The sequence below is a fragment of the Danio rerio genome, chromosome 16 (assembly GCF_049306965.1).
Source record: "Danio rerio strain Tuebingen ecotype United States chromosome 16, GRCz12tu, whole genome shotgun sequence".
NCBI lineage: Eukaryota > Metazoa > Chordata > Actinopteri > Cypriniformes > Danionidae > Danio > Danio rerio.
Window position 1 is genome coordinate 46,006,471 of NC_133191.1, and position 22,111 is coordinate 46,028,581.

General features: G+C 35.0%; 1 protein-coding gene across 4 annotated transcripts in view; it reads right to left on the reverse strand.

Moving 5' to 3' along the window:
- The window catches only part of atp2c1 (ATPase secretory pathway Ca2+ transporting 1), an 83,416-nt gene that overhangs the window by 999 nt on the left and 60,306 nt on the right, over positions 1–22,111 (reverse strand). For all 4 annotated transcript variants that reach the window (XM_073926529.1, XM_003200239.7, XM_073926530.1 and 1 more), the window contains exons 16-26: positions 21,188–21,292; positions 18,930–19,086; positions 15,044–15,214; positions 13,295–13,392; positions 9,352–9,402; positions 9,104–9,270; positions 8,953–9,021; positions 6,623–6,739; positions 6,356–6,503; positions 2,565–2,660; positions 1,830–1,971 (exon numbers count right to left, since the gene is read on the reverse strand). In XM_073926529.1, the coding sequence (XP_073782630.1) occupies positions 1,830–1,971; positions 2,565–2,660; positions 6,356–6,503; positions 6,623–6,739; positions 8,953–9,021; positions 9,104–9,270; positions 9,352–9,402; positions 13,295–13,392; positions 15,044–15,214; positions 18,930–19,086; positions 21,188–21,292 (1,321 nt within the window). The remainder of the gene's footprint in view (positions 1–1,829; positions 1,972–2,564; positions 2,661–6,355; positions 6,504–6,622; positions 6,740–8,952; positions 9,022–9,103; positions 9,271–9,351; positions 9,403–13,294; positions 13,393–15,043; positions 15,215–18,929; positions 19,087–21,187; positions 21,293–22,111) is intronic.

A 22,111-nucleotide genomic window follows, 5' to 3' on the forward strand; every position in this document is an offset into this window, starting at 1 on the left:
AAATGAAACATTGCACAAAACACAATACATTTTTTGTAAACTCAAATAAATACTAAAATCAAATTAATACTTTTTTTTTTTTAGTTTAGTTTAGTTTAGTTAGTTGCCAGACACCAAGAAGAAATTGTGTTTGTGTGCCTCTGCATGTATACTGTATATAAAGTCACCGGCCATTTTTTTAGGTACATTGGTCAGTGAGTGTTGCGTTGGACCCACTTTAGGCTTCAGAACTGCCTAAATGCTTCATCGTATAGATTCTACAAGGTACTGGAAATATTCCTCAGAGTCTTTGGTCCATATTGGCAAGACAGCATCACACAGTTGCTGCAGATTTGTCAGCTGTACATGATGCGAATCTCCCATTCCACCACATCCCAAAGGTGCTCTATTGGAGAGCTGGTGACTGTGGAGGCCATTTGGGTACAGTGAATTCATTGTCATGTTCAAGAAACCAGTGTGAGATGATTCGTGTTTTATGACATTGTGTGTTATCCTGCTGGAAGTAGCCATCAGAAGATGGGTACATTGTGGTTATAAAGGGATGGACATGGTCAGCAACAATACTCAGGTAGGCTGTGGTGTTAACACGATGCTCAATAGGTACTAACGGGCCCAAAGTGACCAATGATTCCAATCTTCTATTGTCCAATTTTGGTGAGGCTGTGTGAATTGTAGCCTCAGTTTCTTGTTTTTAGCAGACAGGAGTGGCACCCGGTGTGGTCTGCTGCTGCTGTAGCCCATCCGCCTCAAGGTTTGAAATATTGTGCGTTCAGAGATGCTTTTCTGCACATGTTGGTTGTAACGAGTGGTTATTTGAGTTACTGTTGTCTTTCTATCAGCTGGAACGAGTCTGGCCATTCTCCTCTGACCTCTGGCATCAATAAAGCATTTGCGCCCACAGAACTGCCGCTCACTGAATATTCTCTCTTTTTCAGACTATTCTCTGTAAACTATAAAGATCGTTGTGCGTGAAAATCGCAGTAGATTTCTGAAATACTCAGACCAGCCCCTCAGTCACCAACAACCATGCCACGTTCAAAGTCACTCAAATCACCTTTCTTCCCCATTCTGATGCAGCAGATCATCTTGACCATGTATACATGCCCAAATGCATCGAGTTGCTGTCATGTGATTGGCTGAGTACAAATTTGCATTAACGGGCAGTTGAAGAGGTGTACCTAATAAAATGGCCAGTGAGTGATATGTATACATGTACAAATTGAAATAAAATAAAGCTAAATAGAAGAATAAATCAAACTAACAAAAAAGATGCACATTCGATTTCTAAAAATACATTTAAACCCTTATATTTAAAAGTAAAAGTTTATTCAAAATACGCTCCCACACCCATGAAATGTCTCAAACCACAAAACACAAACAGGTACATAGTATGGTAACATACTGTATATGACTAGGTTAACAGAAAAGTTGGGTTAACAAGTTTAATTAAATGTAAATGTAACTTCACACAGCCTAATTATTATCTGTCACATTTTCTTATTAATTAGTAACTAATACTTAGTGACCAGAGTCTATTACAGGGTTGCTGCTTGAAATATTAAGTTCACTGATACTAACTAAAAAAGCTTAATTTTCATAACATCTAATAAAAAAGCAGGCCATTTTATATGTATATTAATAACATGATATTAAAATATTAATATTAAAATGTTTGTACCTTAAATATTATTTTGAATAACTTTAAAAGCCACTATGAGAACAACACGACCAAATTTTTCCAGAAATATCTTGTGGAAATCCTGCTATTTGTTCAGATGATGTGAAAAATGTTGTGTGTTGTGCTTTACTCTATTGTTTTGGTGGCCTACCTAAAATGCTGAGGCTCTCCGTTTGAAAGACACTCTGCAGGGGAGGGAAGTAGATGACCAAAAGCTGGCCCATAATGGAGCCCAGAACAGCATAGCAGAACATCCTGTTACTGCATAAGCCCATCTCATGCACCATCCGCGTCTGCAGGAGAACAGAAACACAGATCTCTGATGAGTCACTGACAGCCTTAAACGCTCATCAAAAACAAATTCTGCCATTTTTAACTTCGTAAACAACACGGCTCATAATCCTCACAGCAGGTGGCAGTGTTTAAGATTAAGACCACCGCATGCTTTTAATCTGTCTCAGGAGAAATTATAAGAGAAATATGCCTTTTTATTTTAGTTATTTTTGATGTCAGGGTGACACGGTGGCTCATTGGTTAGCACTATCGCCTCACACCAAGAAGGTCACTAGTTTGAATCCCGGCTGGGTCGGTTTGTACTTCTGAGTTTGCATGTTCTCCCCATGTTGGTGTGGGTTTCCTCCATGTGCTCCAGTTTACGCCAAATATATGCGCTATAGGTAAATGGAAGAAACTAAATTGACCGTAGTGTATAAGTGTGAATTAGCATGTTTGTGTGTTTTCCAGTGCTGGGTTGCAGCTGGAAGGGCATCCACTGTATCATTATAGTGGATAAGTTGGCGGTTCATTCCGCTGTGGCGACCCCAGATTAATAAAGGGACGAAGCCGAAAGAAAATGAAGGACTTTTTGATGTCTGTTTTTTTATACCTGTGATCTGGAACTGAGAGCGTTGAACATATCGAAGAACACAAAACAGGTAAACGTCATGGTGGTGTCCCGTGGAGTGATCTCATTGTCCCGCAGCTGGGGGGGAAAACATTTTAATTAGAACAAAGTAAACAAAAAATAAACAAAACACCAAAAATCTAAGACATTTTTAAGGCTTCATTAAACTTTTTTTCCACTATTCTTCTAGTTTTCAGGAGGCAATTATTCTGATTTCTACCTTTTCCAAAGTCAAATTTAAGCAATTTTTTAATCACTTTCTAGGTGCATTTTCCAGCACTTTACAACTGTGGTAAACTACAGTGTCTCAAAACAAACAAACAATACCCAAATAATAATTTATCAAACAAAAATAAGGCTGCTTATCCTACTACAGGAATAACAATGACTAATTTTCTTACAGGAATAACAGCGCAATCTGTCCATTAGCATAATCCTTTTATTTACTCCCCTTGGCGATGACGCAAAGAGAGGGTTTCTGCAGGTTTCACAGATAAATTTAAGACTTTTAAAGACATTTTTAAGACCATTATAAATTAAATTTTAGGCCCATAAAGGAATTTTTCAAATGGCCCAGATGGAAAAGATTTTAATTGCCCTCTCCAAAAAAATAAAAAATTGAATAGATTTAATAATACATTAATAATAAAAAATATATATATTTTAGATTTTATTTCTTTGCTAAATATTTTAAATATTGTGTAAAAACAAGCAAGCTCTACTTGTATCAATATACTTTTTTCCAATATAAACTTTCTTTAAAATATTATTAATAATAATAAAAAATGAACAAATCTTTTAAAAGTTTTAAAAACTACAATAAACTAAATCTTTGCACAACAATCTGTCCAGGTCAGTGTCCTCAGCAGTAAATACTTTTAAACAAAGTATTAGCAGTAAAGAACTTTTAAACAAATGTTACAGTAAGGAAAATAATTAAACCATTACGATAAATAGAGTTAAAAATTACTTATAAAACGCTTTAAAAATAAAAAGTTCAAAGTTTTATTGAGATGATTGTTGGTGATTGGGTTTGGACAGATTGGGTAGCAATACATAAACAAAGGAAAATTAAGATTTAAACCAAAAACACATCATTTCAGTAAATTTAAGACATTTGAAGACTTTTTAAGACGCTGCAAAAACCCTGAATAATGCCGATTTGTTTTTAGTTGCGTACAGCCTAAATAAAAATGGTGTTTTCGAATGAAGATAAGAGTTTGATCAAAGGTTTACTAGAACTGAAATGCTACAGTGCTTCATGTTTTCTTCAAGAGTTTCTGACTACAAACTGGACAAAAGGTGGATTGGATTACTTGTTGGCGAAAATGTATTGCAGTAGATCAGTATGTCATGTGGTGGAGAGTGGTCGCCCACGCACTGTTGAAAATATCACCACTTTCAAAGACAAGGTATTGAGAAGATGAAGGAAATGCGGTGATATGAATCAGGTGAGGTGGAAAATGTATATATATCATATAATTTCATCTATTTGCCATCTAATTACAGATTATAACAAGCAGCCATTAAGGGGTCAAGCAATGCTGAGCCAGAATGAGTAAAGCAGTCCAGAGGCCAAAAGCAACAAGGTTAGTAAGCAGCATCAAACGAAGATTTTTAATTCCTTTGAAGTACTGGAAATATCAGAAAATCATGAAAACATTAAATGTATGAACGATTTATTGGCTTATAACTTTTGACCAATAGGTGACAAAGTTGTAAATTTGATGCTTTGTGGTCAGTGTGTAACAATGGTGTACCTAAAGGTTGGTGTTAATATATTTAATCATTACAGAGAGATTGATGCGTCAGATGCAGTTTGGAGTTATACCAGCACATTTGTCAGTGTCGTAAACTAGAACTATTTTGCCTATTGACAATAATATAGAATTTTGCTTGGATATTTGAGTCATGGTGTACATATTTATATGCTATTTATTACAGTGTACAATAGCATAGGAGAGTATTCAAAGGAAATTTTTTGATGGCATGCTTGTCCCAAGTCCAACACTAATGGTTATTTACTCTCTTATTTGCAATTCATCTTAATCTGTGTCTTTCATATATCTTTTATTTAATTTACTTCAAATAAATAAAATAAAAAACAGGCAGATTTCGCTACAGGCACATGTGCAGACTGTAGAGTTTTAATTTAATGCAAAAGCAAAACTATTTATTTTATTTAAATACACTGAAAAAATTATTCAAAGGTGATTGGTTGGATTTACATTTCTTTTTTTATGTTTAAGAGGTGGTAGTAAACCATTTATTTGGGCTAAATGTAAACAAACAATTTAAGTTAAACATTAGGGGTGTCAAAATTAATCGTTTCTTCAGTGCACTGCGATGCAGCCGCGGATAATTCGGTATCGGTTCAGTAATAATCATAATCGGTTATTACTGACGTCATTTACCTCATATGCGCTCTGTCGCGAGGGAGGCGATCGCGAGTATTTACAGCGCTTTAACTACTTAAAACTCATAAACTGTGCACCAATTTCACTGTGTGTGTTTGCTGGATCAGTCTTTCACTGACATATACAACAATAGCCCCTATTTCACTGAGATCGAGAGAATGAAAGTAGCCTACTCCATTTCTCTCTCTCTCTCGCTCGGTCTCTCTCTCTCTTTCTCACACACACACCTTGGCCCATTTGACCTGCTGGCGTGGCTTTTCTTCTCTTCCCGGCTATTTTACAGCTTACTTTTGCATACAGAAACGAGCGCGTGTTTGCAGAGTTTTCTCCACCGTGTCAATCATACATCAGCTGTGAGATCGCCGCTGCCGCCTGCCGCTTATTAATATCACTCATCTGTAAAGAACGCAGCGCGCAAGAGCCAATCGCAATCGTTTTTTTTGAGGGTGTGACCAATCAAAGGGGTGTAAGAGAACTAGACAAGGATCAGAAATTGAGCTGGATATTTATGATTGTTTACATTATTTGCTAAATGCTCGTTTTGTTTAAAGTTACAGTTTATATATCTGACTGTTTGTATTAAATGACAAAATTGTATTACAAATAGTATATAAATATAAATATATTCATACATTTTAATACAAGAAATGCTGCTGTGAAGAAAATATAAAACTGTGTATGGAAAGCACCGCCAATGCACCGTGATGCACCGAAATATCGAATTGAACCGAATCGATAGAATGATAATCGTAACCGAACCTTGAGACTAGTGTAGGTTCACAGCTCTATTGAACATTACTGAATTTAATCTTTGTTTAAAGTCAACACATATAAATTGTTTGCAAAATATTTTTTTCAGTGTACTTAATAATTGTTAAATATTTGGTATAGTAAACTATTATGAAGGCAAAGCAATAACATTTTTAAGCGCTTAAAAACAATCCTTGAAAACGGAGACTAAATCAAAGCATTTTCAAGGATTTCCAGCACCCGTATAAACTCTGAATTATTTCATTAGATTGAACGTTCATTATTTTGAACTTCATTATCTTCCAGAACAGATTCAATGCCACTTTACCCAGAGGAAAAACAACCTTAATCATTTTAAAGCTCTCTTTTAAAGAGTTTCAAACCAATTAGAGGCTGAGCAGAGTAATGGCACTGGCTTGATATTAATTCTCTAGTAAACAACAAAGCTCATATATAATCAAAATCGCATGATGCTTCAAACAAAAACAAGGACAGGGTAAACAAATGGTTTAGTCATTTTCCTAAAGGCCTGTTTTGACTACAAATGGAACACAAATGAAAAACAAAGCAGGACACAAATGCCTGCATCACATGAGTATTGCGTACTTCTCTCCAGAACACAAACAGCGTCCCGCAGACGATGATGAAGGCCGACACCAGGATTTTCACTATCAGACTGCGTGTGATGATGCTGTCCCGGACGTTACGCGGGGGTTTCCTGATCACGTCCCAGTCCACAGGCTCCACTCCCAAACTAGGAAAATAATTTAAGTTTGTTGTTACTCTGACACAAGCAAATTTCAGCGCTCTTGAACTAACATTTGCTGTCCTGCACTTTGGTGGTTATAAATGTGTTTGTGGTCAGTTTGTTACCTCTGGGCTGGCGGGCCGTCCATGATGATGTTGATCCAGAGGATTTGCATGGCATTCAGAGGGGTGGGGAAGTTCAAAAGCGTCGCCAGCGAGATGAGGGTGAGGGCAGCGATGCTCCTAAAGAGATTCAGCAAAGAAATGGTTCAGTTCCAGGATAAGAATAATGCATATCACATGAGGGCAAAATTATTAGCGATCCTGTGAAATATTTAGTATTTTTCAAATATTTCTCAAGTGATGTTTAACGGAGCAAGGACATTTTCACAGTATTTCTAATAATATTCGTTCTTCTAGAGAAAGTCTTTTTTGTTTTATTTTGGCCATAAAAATTTTAAAGCCAATATTATTAGGCCACTTAAGCAATATTTTTTTACCACCATCTAACAAACCACTGTTTTACAATAACTTGCCTAATTACCCTAACTTGCCTAATCTAATTAACCTAGTTAAGCCTATAAATCACACTTTTAGCTAAATATTAGCATGTTGAAAACTATCTAGTATAGTATTATTTATTGTCATCATGGCAAAGATGAAATAAATCAGTTATTAGAAATGAGTTATTAAATCTATTACATTTAGAAATGTGTTGAAAAAAATACAGGTGGCTAAAAATTATATATTACTGTATAGTTTTAATAAAAGTATAACATTATAATTAAATACTGAAAATAAAAATATAAATAACCATTATAATAAAAAGGTAGATAGTATATCATTACATGTGTATTAATAAATTATTAATAAAAATAAACAAATATATGTTCTCACACACACACACACACACACACACACACACACACACACACACACACACACACACACACACACACACACACACACACACACACACACACACACACACACATATATATATATATATAGATATAGATATATAGATATATATAGATATATATCCATTCAGTAAATATGCATTAAATCAATCAAGTGACACTAATGACATTCCATTTTGGTATATATGTAGATTTATACAAAGAGTATATTTAAAGTTTAATTTTATATTACATTTTTATATTAAGTATCCAGCTCCATTTTTATTTGACTGATGTTTTAAAAACTTGTGGAAATAAAATGTCAATATGTGACTGTAATATTGTCATTTAAATGATTAAAATTGTCTCGCTGATAAATAGGTAAAAACCCCAACAATTTGCAGACTAAAAAAAGATTAAACATTATAAAGTTTTAAAACTATAATTATAATTGTGTGTGTATGCTATAAACTGTATATAGTCAAGCCCAATATTATTCATACCGCAGATTAATTTAGTTGAAATGTAAACAAAAACTAATATTTTATATATTTTTTTTCATTTCCCTTCGGAGTACTCCCTTATTGATCAGGGGAATAAACCGTCAACTATTCCAGCATATGTTTTATGCAGTGGATGCCCTTCCAGCCGCAACCCAGTACTGGGAAACACCCATACACTCTTTCATTCGCACACACACACTCATACAGTGCAGCCAATTTAGTTCATCCAATTCACCAATACTGCATGTCTTTGGACTGTGTGGGAAACCGAAGCACCCAGAGGAAACCAAAGCAAACACGAGGAGAACATGCAAACTCCACACAGAAATGCCGAGTGGCCCAGCTGGGCCTCTTATCTTTTGGGAGAAGCCGGAGGCATTTCCGGTTCAAAAAAATAAATAAATAAATTGCTGGTTAAAAAAGAGCAACTTTAAGCCAAGAGATGCACGATATTTGAAATAAATGATATTGTGATATTTTGTTTTTCTGCAATTCATATTGTAATATGACCATAATTTCATAAAGAATTACGTAAATATCTCTACTTGAAAACAAATCATATATCTACACAAAACATAAAAACTATTTACAAGCATAGATATATACAAAATAACACAAATTATAAAAATAAATGAATTTTTTTTTTATTTCAGCATTGAAGAATAGAAATTCAATATTAATTGTAAAATAACATTGTAATCAACTGTATTGTATACATTTTATAAATAATTTAATTCAATTAATATTGGTTAAATCCAAACTTTTCTTGGTTTAAATTCGCTTGATATCTTAGTCACAGGTCTTAAAAACATCCAAATGAAAATCTTTTTACTCTATTAGGGTTAAACTGTGATTCCTGGTTATTACAATCCCAACTCAACATTGTAGATCCTGCCATGTGACTATTGCAGCTTAGCCCACTGCGATGCTGAAACGATATATTGTGCAGCCTTATTTAGGTCAGAATTTGCCAGGGGTAACAATAAAGGTATTTATTCTAACTTAAAATGTATATAGTTATAATATAATTTCTCATAAGAGCTCGCCAACTCACGTGCTCAACTGAAAGCGCACAAAGTTCTTAATGTTGTTGTAAATCCCTTTCCCTTCTTCTATGGCAGACCTGGAATGAAAGAGAAACAAGTGACATATAAACTCAAATGTCACATCAACAGTACACTCAGAAAACAAGAACAAAAGCTCACAAGATAGTCTGGAAGTCGTCGTCCACAAGGATCATGTCTGCTGCCTCTTTGCACACATCAGTGCCAGTTTGACCCATTGCCACGCCGATGTCTGCTGCCTTCAGAGCCACTGCATCATTAACACCGTCCCCTGTCATGGCCACAACCGCACCGATGTTCTGTAAAGACTGAAGCCAGAAGGAGCACTTAAAAAAACATACACACACATTATATAATATGATTGCAAACAACCAGTTTGATGCACTTACCTTGACTATTTTTAACTTGTGTCTAGGACTGGCTCTGTAGAACACAACTACCTGCAGAGAGACGAGTTACAAATTCATTTACATGACACCTCTCATTGTTGCAACTATGGATGTTTAATATAATCAGAATGCTCAAGACCTGCAGATCATTGCTTGAAATGTGAATATCGGCATCAGCCAAATAAGACTGTTTCTGCAGGTTTTACCAAGTCAAATTTAAGACAGTTTAAGACCTTTTTATGAACATTATAAAAGAAATTTTAGACTTATACAGGAGTAAATCTAAGGATTTTTACATGCACATTTAAATGATAAAATACATGCAGATGATTACTTGAGTACTAAAATAATGTGTCATAACAAGCTCACCATACATACACATTTTTTTTTAAATATAACTTTTCTTTGACAAACTATAATAATCTAAATGAACAACAGTCTTTACAGGCCAGTTTCCTCACCACATATGGTCTATAAACTCATGGAAAACTTACAAATGCTATTGTGAGGAAGATAATAAAACCATATTAGTAAATACAGTTATAAATGGAGTTTTGTAAAAAGTTTTTTGTTGTTTGGGTAGCTTCACATGGACATTGAAAAATTAAGACCCTTTTAAAGAACTACAAATCAATATTTCAGTGAATTTAAGACTTTTTAAAGCTTAAAATGTAATTTTTAAAATTGAAACATTTTAGACTTTAAGACCCAGTGGACCCCCCGAATAAGGTAAATGATGCTGATATTACTTGTAAAGTCAGCAGTTTGCTTGAGATGAATTTTTACCAGTATTGTGATTAGTGCTGTTATGATTAGCAGCTTCAAGTTAAACCATAATAATATTTCTAACAGCTTCAATTATTCATTATCATTGCGACTGATTATCGTGATTTCAAAAACTCGCTGTAAATCCTGGAACATTGCAATTAGCGAAATATACAATTGAAGTCAGAATAATTAGCCCCTTTTTGACTGTGAGGTAGTTTTCCAAGTGCAAGCACAATAATACCTTGAATAAAAAATACAATGTTCCTATAACATAAAAACAATGGACAAAGTAATGCAAACACAAATAAATACATCCAAATGCAGGAATCCATTTTTGTGTTGTTTGCCAAAAAATATAGAGTAGCAAATTTTACTTGTTCTTTATTCATTTCCAAATGCAAAACTTGGTGGAATTCCTCAAGTGTGTGTGACATCTATTTTTTAACATTTAGATCATTTTAAGAAAATGTGACAATATTAACTGTTAAATTAGGTCATTATAATCAAGATATTAATTTTTACACCTCTAATGATAATTCAGATTCACTGTTTTAAATCGACAACATCCATCAGACTCAGTAAATTATTTATTAATAATCCATTCCTTACGCCAATACAGTATCATGATTTAGTCATATGGTGGCGCTGTAGGCCTTAGACCAGTAAGATGAAAGTAAAATACATAAAGGAATAAAATAAACAAATGGAAATTGTGGCCTATGCTCTAATTATCCATTCTCTTTAAAATATCACCTAAAAGCAGCCACTAATATAATACACTGATATAAATTAAAGATACAAAAATATCATTTAGTTGTTTAAAATTTGAGCATTTATTAGTGTAATAAATTCACAAGTCTGATTTGATTTTGTAATCAGACCGAGGCAAGTGCTTATGGCAAAATAACAAATCTGGCACTTGTATGGCTCAATTATGTCATTTAAATGCTGTAAATTTAAATGACATAGTTTAAGATGTCTCTGTCATGACAACTTGACATTATTAAGACAAAACAACTAGTCATAAATACACCAAAAAAGATCTTCATTATAATTGTCATAAATTTTATGACAGCTTCACTGATGTTTTTCTTGACCTCAGCTAAATGACATGTCATGATTATAAAGGTGTCATGACAGCCTTATGAACAGTATAGATTTCCTACACTTTCCAAGATTAAAGTTCAATTAATGAAATGAATACAGAACTATTATTTAGTTGTTTCAATTTTTTTGTTGTTGTTAGGAATAAGCATTTATTGGTGTACTAAAGTAACAAGTCTGATTTGATTTAATGGTCAGACTGAGGCAAACTCTTACGGTGAAATCAACAAATACGACACAAATATCTCTTGATTATGTCATTTTAAATGTAAAAATGCCATTGTTAGAGATGTCTTTATGGCAACTCATTATAATTGTCATAAATTTTATAACAGCTTCATTAATGTTTTTCTTGACCTCAAGTAAAATGCCATGTAATGATTATAAATGTGTCATGACAGTCTTATGAACAGCGTAGAGTTACTACACTTTCCAAGAAAACCCAAACAAAAAAGGCATCACATGCCTAGAGCAAGGATGTCAAACTCAATTACTGGAGGGCCGCAGCCTTGCACAGTTTAGTTCCAACCCTAATTAAAGACACCTGATCAAACTAATTGAGTCCTTCAGGCTTGTTTGAAACCTACATGTAAGTGTGTAGGATCAGGGTTGGAACTAAACTGTGCAGGGCTGCGGCCCTCCAGGAATTGAGTATGACATCCCTGGTCTAGAGGGTAAAATAAGTTTAAAAAGTCAATCCAGTATCATGCATTTCTAGTTTGCAATGGCTTTGTATTTTTCACATTTGTATCAGCTAATAATCAAGAATACTGTGGACCTGAAAAAAGTGCCAAGCCCGGCTGCGGGCCCTTTGGATCGTATTGCTTTGGAAGCAGATTAGAGTTGAATTAGAGTTGATGAAATTAATGCAAAAATGTTATTTAGTTGTTTAGAATTTGTTGCTGTTGTTTAGAATTCAAGCATTTATTGGTGTAATAAAGTCACAAGCCTGATTTAATTTAATGGTCAGACTGATTCAAACACTTGTGGTGAAATCAACAAATATGGCACTTGTATAATTTAATTATGTCATTTTAAATGTAAAAATGACACTGTTTAAGATGTCTTTGTCATGAAAACTTGACATTATGAAGAGAAAATAACTTATCCTAAATCTGTTAAAAATAATTGTCAAGAAAACCTTATAACTGTGTCATGAATTTTATAAAAGCTTCACTGATGTTATTCTTGACCTCAACTAAAATGCCATGTCATGATTATAAAGGTGTCATGACAGTCTTATCAACAGTATAGAGTTCCTACATGTTCCAAGAAAACCCAAACAAATAAAGGCATCGCCTCGAGGGTAAAACGAGTTTAAAAAGTCAATCCAGTATCATGCATATCTAGTTGCAATGGCTTTTTACTTTTTCACATTTGCATCAGCTAATAATCAAGAATGCTTAAACAAGTCCCAAACCCGGCTATGGGCTCTTTGGATCGTATTGTTTTAGAAGCAGATTAGAGCTGAATTAGAGTTAATGAAATTAAAACAGAAATGTTATTTAGTTGTTTAAAATTTGTTGTTGTTTGGAATTTTAGCAAGTATTGGTGTAATAAAGTCTAATTTAATGGTCAGACAGAGACAAACACTTATGGTGAAATCAACAAATATGACACTTGTGTCATATATTATGTCTTTTTAAATGCAAATATGACACTGTTTAAGATGGCTTCATCATGACAACTTGACATTATGAAGACAAAATAACTTGTACTAAATCTGTCGAAAATGATTGTCAGAGGTCATTATAATTGTCATGAACTTTATAACAGCTTCATTAATGTTATTCTTGACCTCGACTAAATTGCCATATCATGATTATAAAGGTGTCATGACAGTCTTATGAACAGTATAGAGTTACTTCACTTTCCAAGAAAACACAAACAAAAAAAGACATTGCTAGAGGCCAAAATGAGTTAGAAACTCAATCCAGTATCACTTTATCACATTTGTATCATCTAATAACCAAGAATACTGTAGACGTGAAACCATTCCAAACCCAGCGGATGACCTCTTGGATCTTAATGCTTTGGAAGGAGATTAGAGTTAATGAAAGCGTGTTCATACCCTGTGCACTATCTGTGAGAGATGCTGGATGTCCATCTGGTCAACTTCATCTCCAGACAAACACTGTGAACCTTTGGTGTAGAGGCCCAGTCGACTGGCTGTAGCAGAGAGCAAACAGATTAAACAGATGAGAACAGGGCATAATAATCATCAGATGTTTACAATGGATTTGATGCTGCCATAATATTTTATTGATCATTTGAAACACTTTCTATTTAGCCATTAAGCTTCATTAGATTGTTATTGATTGACCTGCAGCTTATTGGAATATACAGTATATAATATAAAGCTACACATTTTGTGATTATGAAAGCAAGAATGCATGAAAATGTGTATTTTTTTAAACATTAATTTAAAAGTTTGTTTTTTTTTAACAGTGAATGCTTTGCCTTGGGTAAGTGTAATGCTATGTGATGTATTGATTTGCTGCTTTATTGACATGAATGAATGATAATACTAATTTCCTAATAAATGGACTGAAATGAAAAGATGATCCGTGTTCACGGGACAGGAGGCTATATAATATAGGACAGTGCGCTATATAATGTCTAGTGAACTTTTAATCACCCATTACTTGAATTATAATTTTTTAATGGCTCTTAGTATGCTAGTTGAAGCCAAGCGGCAACCTCCCGCTCTCTTTCGTGAAGCTAATACGGAAGTAACTAACTGCAATTCATTGAAATTCCACTAGTCCTGGATCCATAATTGAGCAGATTTCTATTGAGCCCACTGTTAAAATGGCCAACTTTACAGCAGAAAATAGGTGTGTACAGCCTGATACAAAGAATGATTTTGGTTTATATAGCTAATATTACCTTTCATGACAACTGTCAGGGGGTGCATTTCTTCATAACTTATTTGTTTCGTTTATATTAAGTTATATTAAATCTGCATAATTAAGGGCGTGGCCACTTGAGTGACAGCTAGGTCTCGCTGCCTCATCACCTCAGCTGATTCCGAATGATTAGCTGCTGAACTTGGCATTTATATCATGTTCTTGTTTTGAATTTTAAGGATGCTTTCACACTAGCACTTTTGATCCGCACCCGGATTTGTGTGGTACGTTTAGCTAGTGTAAACGATGTCTTCTGATCTCGGGTCATCGTTCACATCGTTTGTGCAAACTCTGGTACAGTTCACTTCTAATACAGCCGTACCACAGAACGGAAGTGAACCGCCAACTGTACAAGAAACTTTAGTTTTCATAATGTTCATTCGTGTGTGTGTGTGTGTGTGTGTCTGTGTATCATCTACATTGGTGACAAGCGGAACTGACCCAGTGCAAACAGAGATAATGTCTGCTTTTCCTCAACCAAAAACCACTTCTGCAGACATAGCGCAATATTCTGAACATTTAAAAAAAAAATTGCGGCAGATAGACGCAAGTGGTTCTGTATTGTGGTTTTTGGTAACAAAAGCCAAAGATTTAGTAAAAGCAGAATGATCGTGATATGCGGACGTCTCCATTTTGGTGCTTTGTTTTCTTGGCCATCACCTAGCCACAGCTGTACACAAAACAGCAGCTTGATGATGCAAGGTTCAGAAGGAAAAAAGACAATGTGAACACAAACCAGCCGAAAAGGTGGCAAGAGGGGGGGACAATCGAACTTAGTTTCGGTCCAGGCAACTGAACTAAGTGTGAAAGCATCCTAAATTGTAAATGACAACATAAATTGTTAAAGATGGAGGGATACATGTGACAGAATGCATGAGACATAAAATTAAAAACATGGTTGAATGACTCACCAATTGCCACCGCTGTTTCTTCTGAATCGCCTGTAACCATCTTCACGGCCACTCCACTGCTGATCAGCGTGGCCACCGCCTCCTTCACTCCCGCTCTGGGAGGGTCAATGATGCCCACCAGCCCAAGGAAGGTAAGAGAGCCCATCTCAGATCCAGAAGCAAACGCCAGCACTGCCAGAGGACAAAACAACAGCATCAGCATCTCAATTTTATTACCGAGTCCTCTATAAAATGCCTTTAATTACAAGAGAAACTAATAGAGAGAAATGTCAATATGTGAAACGCTTCTTCAACGTCCTCCGAGACAACTTAATCTTATCAAAACAAGACAAATGACAGACGGGACAGCTGCAAGATGGAAAATCCTTGCCAGGGTGTCACTGAACGTTTTTGTGTCATTTCAAAGTTATGTGTGATTTGATCGTGGTTGGGAAACTGTGTGACTTTATGCCACAGCACAGAAGCATTAATGAGTTGAGATCCATGCACAGACCTTACCAGAAATGCTCTTAAGAATAGTATAAGCTGTGGGATTTGAAGGAAAAAGACATCAGAGCTTTACATAAAGAAGCTACCGTATCAGTGACTCAGCAAAACATAAGTAGCCTTCTTAAAAACAGTTTATCCAAAAATGAAATATCACACAAAGAAACATTATTAAATAAATGTTGGAAATTTGTTGCTAATGTCTACCATATTATTAATAACCTGTCCACTTACATATTAGGTACCCTTACCAGATTGGACCCCATTTTGCCTTCAGAACTGCTTTAATTCATATGGTATAGATTCAACAAGTTACTGGAAATATTCCTCAGAGATTCTGGTCCATATTGACATGACAGCATCACGCAGTTGTTGCTGATTTGTCAGCTGCACATCCATGATGCTCCTGTTCCACCACATACCAAAGGTGCTCTATTGGATTGAGAGCTGGTGACTGTGGAGGCCATTTGAGTACAGGGAACTCATTGTTATGTTCAAAAAATCAGTCTGAGATAATTCAAGCTTTATGACATGGTGCATTATCCTGCTGGAAGAAGCCATGAGAAAGAGTACACTGTGGTCATAAAGGGATGGACATGGTCAGAAACAATACTCAGGTAGGCTGTGGTGTTGACACAATGCTCAATTGGTACTAATGGGGCGAAAGTGTGCCAAGAAAATATCCCCCACACCATTACACCACCACCATCAGCCTCAACCATTGATACAAGGCAGGATGGATCCATGCTTTCATGGTGTTGAGCCAAATTCTGACCCTACCATCCGAATGTTGCAGCAGAAATCGAGACTCATCAGACCAGGCAACATTTTTCCTATCATCTATTGTGCAATTTTGGTGAGTCTGTGCGAATTGTAGCCTCAGTTTCCCGTTTTTAGCTGACAGGAGTGGCACCCAGTCTTGTCTTCTGCTGCTGTAGCCCATCAGCCTTACGGTTAGACGTTTTGTGCATTCAAAGATGCTCTTCTGCATACCTCTGTTGTAACGAGTGGTTATTTAAGTTAGTTATCTTTCTATCAGCTGCAACCAGTCTGGCCATTCTCGCAAAGGTATTTGTACCCACAAAACTGCCGCTCATTGTATATTTTCTCTTTTTCTGACCATTCTCTGTAAACCCTAGAGATTGATGTGCGTGAAAATCCCAGTAGATCAGCAGTTTCTGAAATACTCAGACTAGACCGTCAACAACTATGCCACATTCAAAGTCACTTAAATCACCTTTCTTCCCCATTCTGATGTTCGGTTTGAACTGCAGAAGATCATCATGACCACGTCTACATGCTTAAATGCATTGAGTTGCTGTCATGTGATTGGCTGATTAGAAAATTGCGTTAGCAGGCAGTTGGACAGGTGTACCTAATAAAGTGGTCAGTTATAGTACTATATCAATGGCTACAGGTTTCCAACATTCTTTTAGATATCTTCTTTTGTGTTCAACAGAAAAAGAATCTCATACAGGTTTGGGACTACCTGAGGATAAGTAAACTAATTTTTGGGTGAACTATGGCTTTAAATACTGACAAAGGTAGCACTAAAGTGTCAAGTAATATTAGCATTGTCAACCAATAATGCCAACTCCTATCAATGAATCAGCTAATGCCATTCATTTGTAATCTGATATGACATCCTGCTTTAACAGTTGCTTTAATAACACGTAATAGAAAAATAATCCATAATAGCTTCTCATAATAGCATAATAGTCTCTCCACAATAATGAGGCTTAATGTAGTCATTTAATTAAACATAATGCAACAAAAATACACTGTGCTTACTATAAATCATGCTACCCCATTTAGTTCTATTTAATTATATATAGATTTATGTATATATAGATGTATGTATATATCTCTTCATCCAAGGTTTCTACAGGTTTCATCATGTCAAATTTAGGACTTTAAGACCTTTTTAAGACTATTATGAATGAAATTTTAGACTTACACAAGGCTAAACGGCAAGGATTTTTTCTAATGGCCCAGGTAAAACATTAAAAAAACATTAAGAACAGGCGTTATTGTAAGGGAGATAATTAAACCATACATTTATAAATAGACATAGAAGTAAAGAGTTGGTTTATAAATATGAGTTAATAAATAAACGTTTGTTAAAACTTTTATTGCGATGGAATGATAGTGATTGGATGAGTGTGGGCCCGACTGGATAGCTTTACATGGACATAGGAAATTTAAGACCTGTTTAAAAGGATTTAAGACAATATTTAAGTGAATTTAAGACTTTTTAAGGCCTAAAATATTGATTTAGAATTTTAAGACTTTATAAGACTTTTTAAGATTCTGCAGACACGCTGTCAAGATTCTACAGTACGTTGAACAGAAATGTTTCATTAACAACCTTTTTCCTATGGCCCATGACGCTTTATGTGAATTGGGTGATTTTAACTTCTATAGAATTGTAGGAAATCAGTAAAGATATGTGTACAATAAGGTGTCATTATTTCCTCACAGTTAAAATATTTTTTTTTATTTTGTGTGTGTGTGTGTGTGTGTGTGTTTTAAATAATTGCTTTCAGCAGACCACGAATAACCCCAAAAACTCAAAACAAGTTAGCAATATTATAATGTGGTAAATATTATTGTACTGGTGTGAATACAAAGAAAAAATACTGTGGAGGAGCAAAACACAGTGAACTCAAAAGAGCTTTGGCCACAGATGTGCTTGTGATGCTAATGTCACATAAAATAGCAAGTGTAATGTTTTTTTCATAATGGATACATTTAAAACCCAAGGCAAAACGCCTCCAAACTAACTTTCTACTATGTAAAAGGATTATTTGTAGCACAATATTATGTAAAATGAATCATTTTATTGATGCAAGAATTTATAACTCTACTGTTTGATTCAGAGAGAAAGAAGGTTTTCTTCTGGAACATTTGATGCATTACTGATTCTTTAAATGTGATACTGTAACTCTCTGACTAAAATGCATCAATAAAACAGTGTTAAACTAAAATGGATCATTTTAAATGTTGAGTTCAATAGAAAAGATTAAAATATAATAGAATAGACCAGGGATTCTCAAACTCGGTCCTGAAGGTTCCGGTGTTCTGCAGATTTTAGCTCCAACTTGCTTCAAGACACCTGCAAGGATGTTTCTAAAAAGCCTAGTAGGAGAATGATTAGCTAGCCTAGGTGTGTCTGATTGGAGTTTAAGCTAAAAACTGCAGGACACCGGACCTCCAGGACCAAGATTTAGAGCCCCTAGAATAGACATTTACAAACAGGAAGAGCAAACTATAACTCGAACCACAGTAGTCATCGACAAAAAAGGTGGATAAAGTCTTTAATGCTGGATTTGAACATTTTAATGCATCGCTGCAGAATTAAAGTGGTCATTTCTTGACTAATATAATGACAAATATTTACCTCTAAGACCGCCAGAGCCCATGTAGCTCTTCTGCTGTTGGTAGAAGTCTCTCTGCTGATTGTTCAGAGGCATAGTGACGCCTTTGCTGTTGTAGGATGTACAGAAGCGGATGACCTGCTCATAGGCGCCCTTTACATAAAACAAGCCAGGCTTATCCTGTGTAAATGCAAGAAAACACAATTAGTTAACTACCAGAATAACTTTGCAGGTTATTTTGACAAAGTACTGCTTATTTACAAAGGAAATGTCTTATTCATATGTAAAGTAGCCGTTTGTTACATGACATTAAAGGTGCAGTGAAATTAAAATAAAGTTTTTTTAGATGTTAGTATCAGTATGTTAGTCTTCAGGTATGTCTATACGCAGGTGTGGTACAAAACAGTGGCAAAATTTGTGTTTAGAAGATATAAAACCAATATAAACATAAAACTTGTCAATTCCATGAAATAGATAAAACGTTTTTTTTTTTTTAATGTCATCTCATAAAATCTTGACGAATCAAACGCTCTCTAGTATCTCACATGCCCCACCCCCTTCAAGACACTTCTCATTTGCTTTTCATTTGACGCACTTGAGCTCAACCCGTCACTGGCAGAGCTGTGACAAACAAAATGCTATTGCCAGTTTTTACAAGAGGAAAAGCTGCACTATGTCCCACCTTCTTTTCGTTTTTCAGTTGAGATTACGTCAAACGTTAAATAAAAAATTCACATTTCAAAGCCCTTTACGGGACCTTTAAAGGGGTAGAAAAATCTTAAACTGATGTTTTCAAAGACAGACTAATGCGTCTTTGTGAATGAATAAGCATGAGGTGCTGCATTGGGTGTCCACATCAAATTGAATTTACAAATCATTTTATAAAGTTATCCTCCAACTTTAAATAAAATATATAATATAATAATATATAAAATTTATAGTAAATAACATAAAATAAAATATGGGTGAAACAATGATCCACCATCATTAACAGAAAAATTTTACTTAATAAAATATCATTTTTTACACAAACAATTAAAATGAAATGATTACTTAATGCCGATCAAAATTTAAATAAAATATTCTGATAAACTTCTGTGTTGTATACATAGATATCATAGATATATCACAGACAACAGATATTATATACAGACATCAATTCTTCTAAAAAGTACACAACAATATACACAACACCTATACTTTTTTCTGCTTTGGTTTGCTAATAATGTAATAACATGCACATTTACTAAAGCTGCTTTGACAGTAATCATAATGAACAGCAATATATAAGTAAACTTGAGTTTAAAAAAGCATTAACTAACTAACTTGAAAATGAGAAACTCAATACTCTACAATCGACTTCTTAAAAGATTTATTGCATCACAATGAATTCAGGACTGTGCTCTGAAACCTTCAGGCTTTATAGACACTCCTCGCGTTCCTCAGAGAGAAACCAAGAGGCTTTTCTTTAGATCAGTTGGGCTGATGAAACTGCAGCTATTAACACTTAAAATCACGTATAGCACTAATGGCTTCAGGACAAATGACACTTGATAGGCTCAACAATACATTTTTGCCCCAATTCAACATTCTGGCTGATGCGATTTCTTCTCTTTAAAGGACTCCTTATGCTCACTTAAGCAAGGTTTGAATTATTTCATCAAATATTTTTTATTATTTTGTCTGCTTTCACAGTGCTGTGATAAGCAACAGAAATGGTGAGGTGGAGGAGTCTGTTGGGTTGTAATAACTCTCCCCAAACTATTTTCCCAATATTTCTGAATGAAATGCCTACTTTACTACATCCAATCAGCTTGCAGAAGAATAAACAAGCCACGCCCACCACTTTCTCATTTTATCTTCTGTTTCTCTGGGAAGTGTCACAATATGAAAAAATAAAAACTGGTCACAGCTTCCGGTTCATACGGACTTTAAAGTTCAAAATAGTGATGCTTAATATTTTTAGGAAATCCATGCTATTTGTTTAGGATTCTTTAACAAGTTTTTAAACCTACTGTCATATTTCAATTTCTTTTAAATTATTTATTTGAAACAGAAATCATCTTTTGACAAGTCATGTCTGCCAGTTTTAAACAGTTCAATGTGAGCCACTAGTCACAATAGTGTTTCACACCTGAAGCCCTTGGATTGCTCTGTAAAAAGTGAACCGGTGAGATGAATACTGTGGATGGCATTTGTGTACCACTGTGATGCTTCCAAGTAAATGTCAGCTTGTTACCTTGTATCATGTGTATGTTTTGTGTCATGTGACCAGGCTTACCCTCTGAGTGCGATGAACAACCCGGACAGCCATCCACTTCTGCTCTGAAGTGAAGGGTATCTCCTCCAGTCTCACAAACTCATGCTGCAGTCCCTCCAAACCCATCTATTAAATGCGGACAAACAGAAAATAAATGCACATTGTGTTGCACACTCCGCTCATCTGAATCCTTCAATGAAAGACTAATCTGATCTCAAAGAAACTGATAATATAGTGAATAGATTTAAAGGTGGCAGAGTGTATAGATTCAATATGTCAAATTGTTTTCTTATATCTGCATAGTAGCTGCAGTATGCGTCTTAAGCAGGTAAAAAAAAAAAATCCCCAGAATTGGTTTTGTTTGCTGGGCGACAAAAACGGTATCAGTATTTATTGACTGTACACCAATGTCAATAACTATAAAAAAAAAAAAAAAAAAAAAGTTTGGTATAAAGCACTATAGTTTTATTAAAACGTGGCTGGTGAGTACGCGCATGACAGCTGGTGAGTACGCGCCTTGAAAGGAATCTCAATACGCTTAGGGTGTAAGTTTGTTATTTCCAATCAAGCTGTGCGACTTGCGCACGCAAATAGGGAGTGACGAGAACATGGGGTGCAAGTGGAGCTTGAGGTGCTTGAGATGCAGAGACCTTGAAGTAACGTTGTATCACTGTATATGGGAATGTAAAGGAATACACAACTTGAAAGAAATAATAGAAAAGATTTTTGACGCTTGTATACCAATGTGTCCTTTAATTATTATTTTTTATTTATATCCCAAGGAGTTAAGTTAATAAAGACGGAGCATATATTTATGAATAAATGTATTCTGCAAGCGAAATGGCTTATTTCTTTAAATTGGAAAAGTATACGTGCACCAAATATCGGCCGTTAGTTGAAAGAGATGGTAACAAACATGTCAATGGAAAAAAAAAACGAATGTGT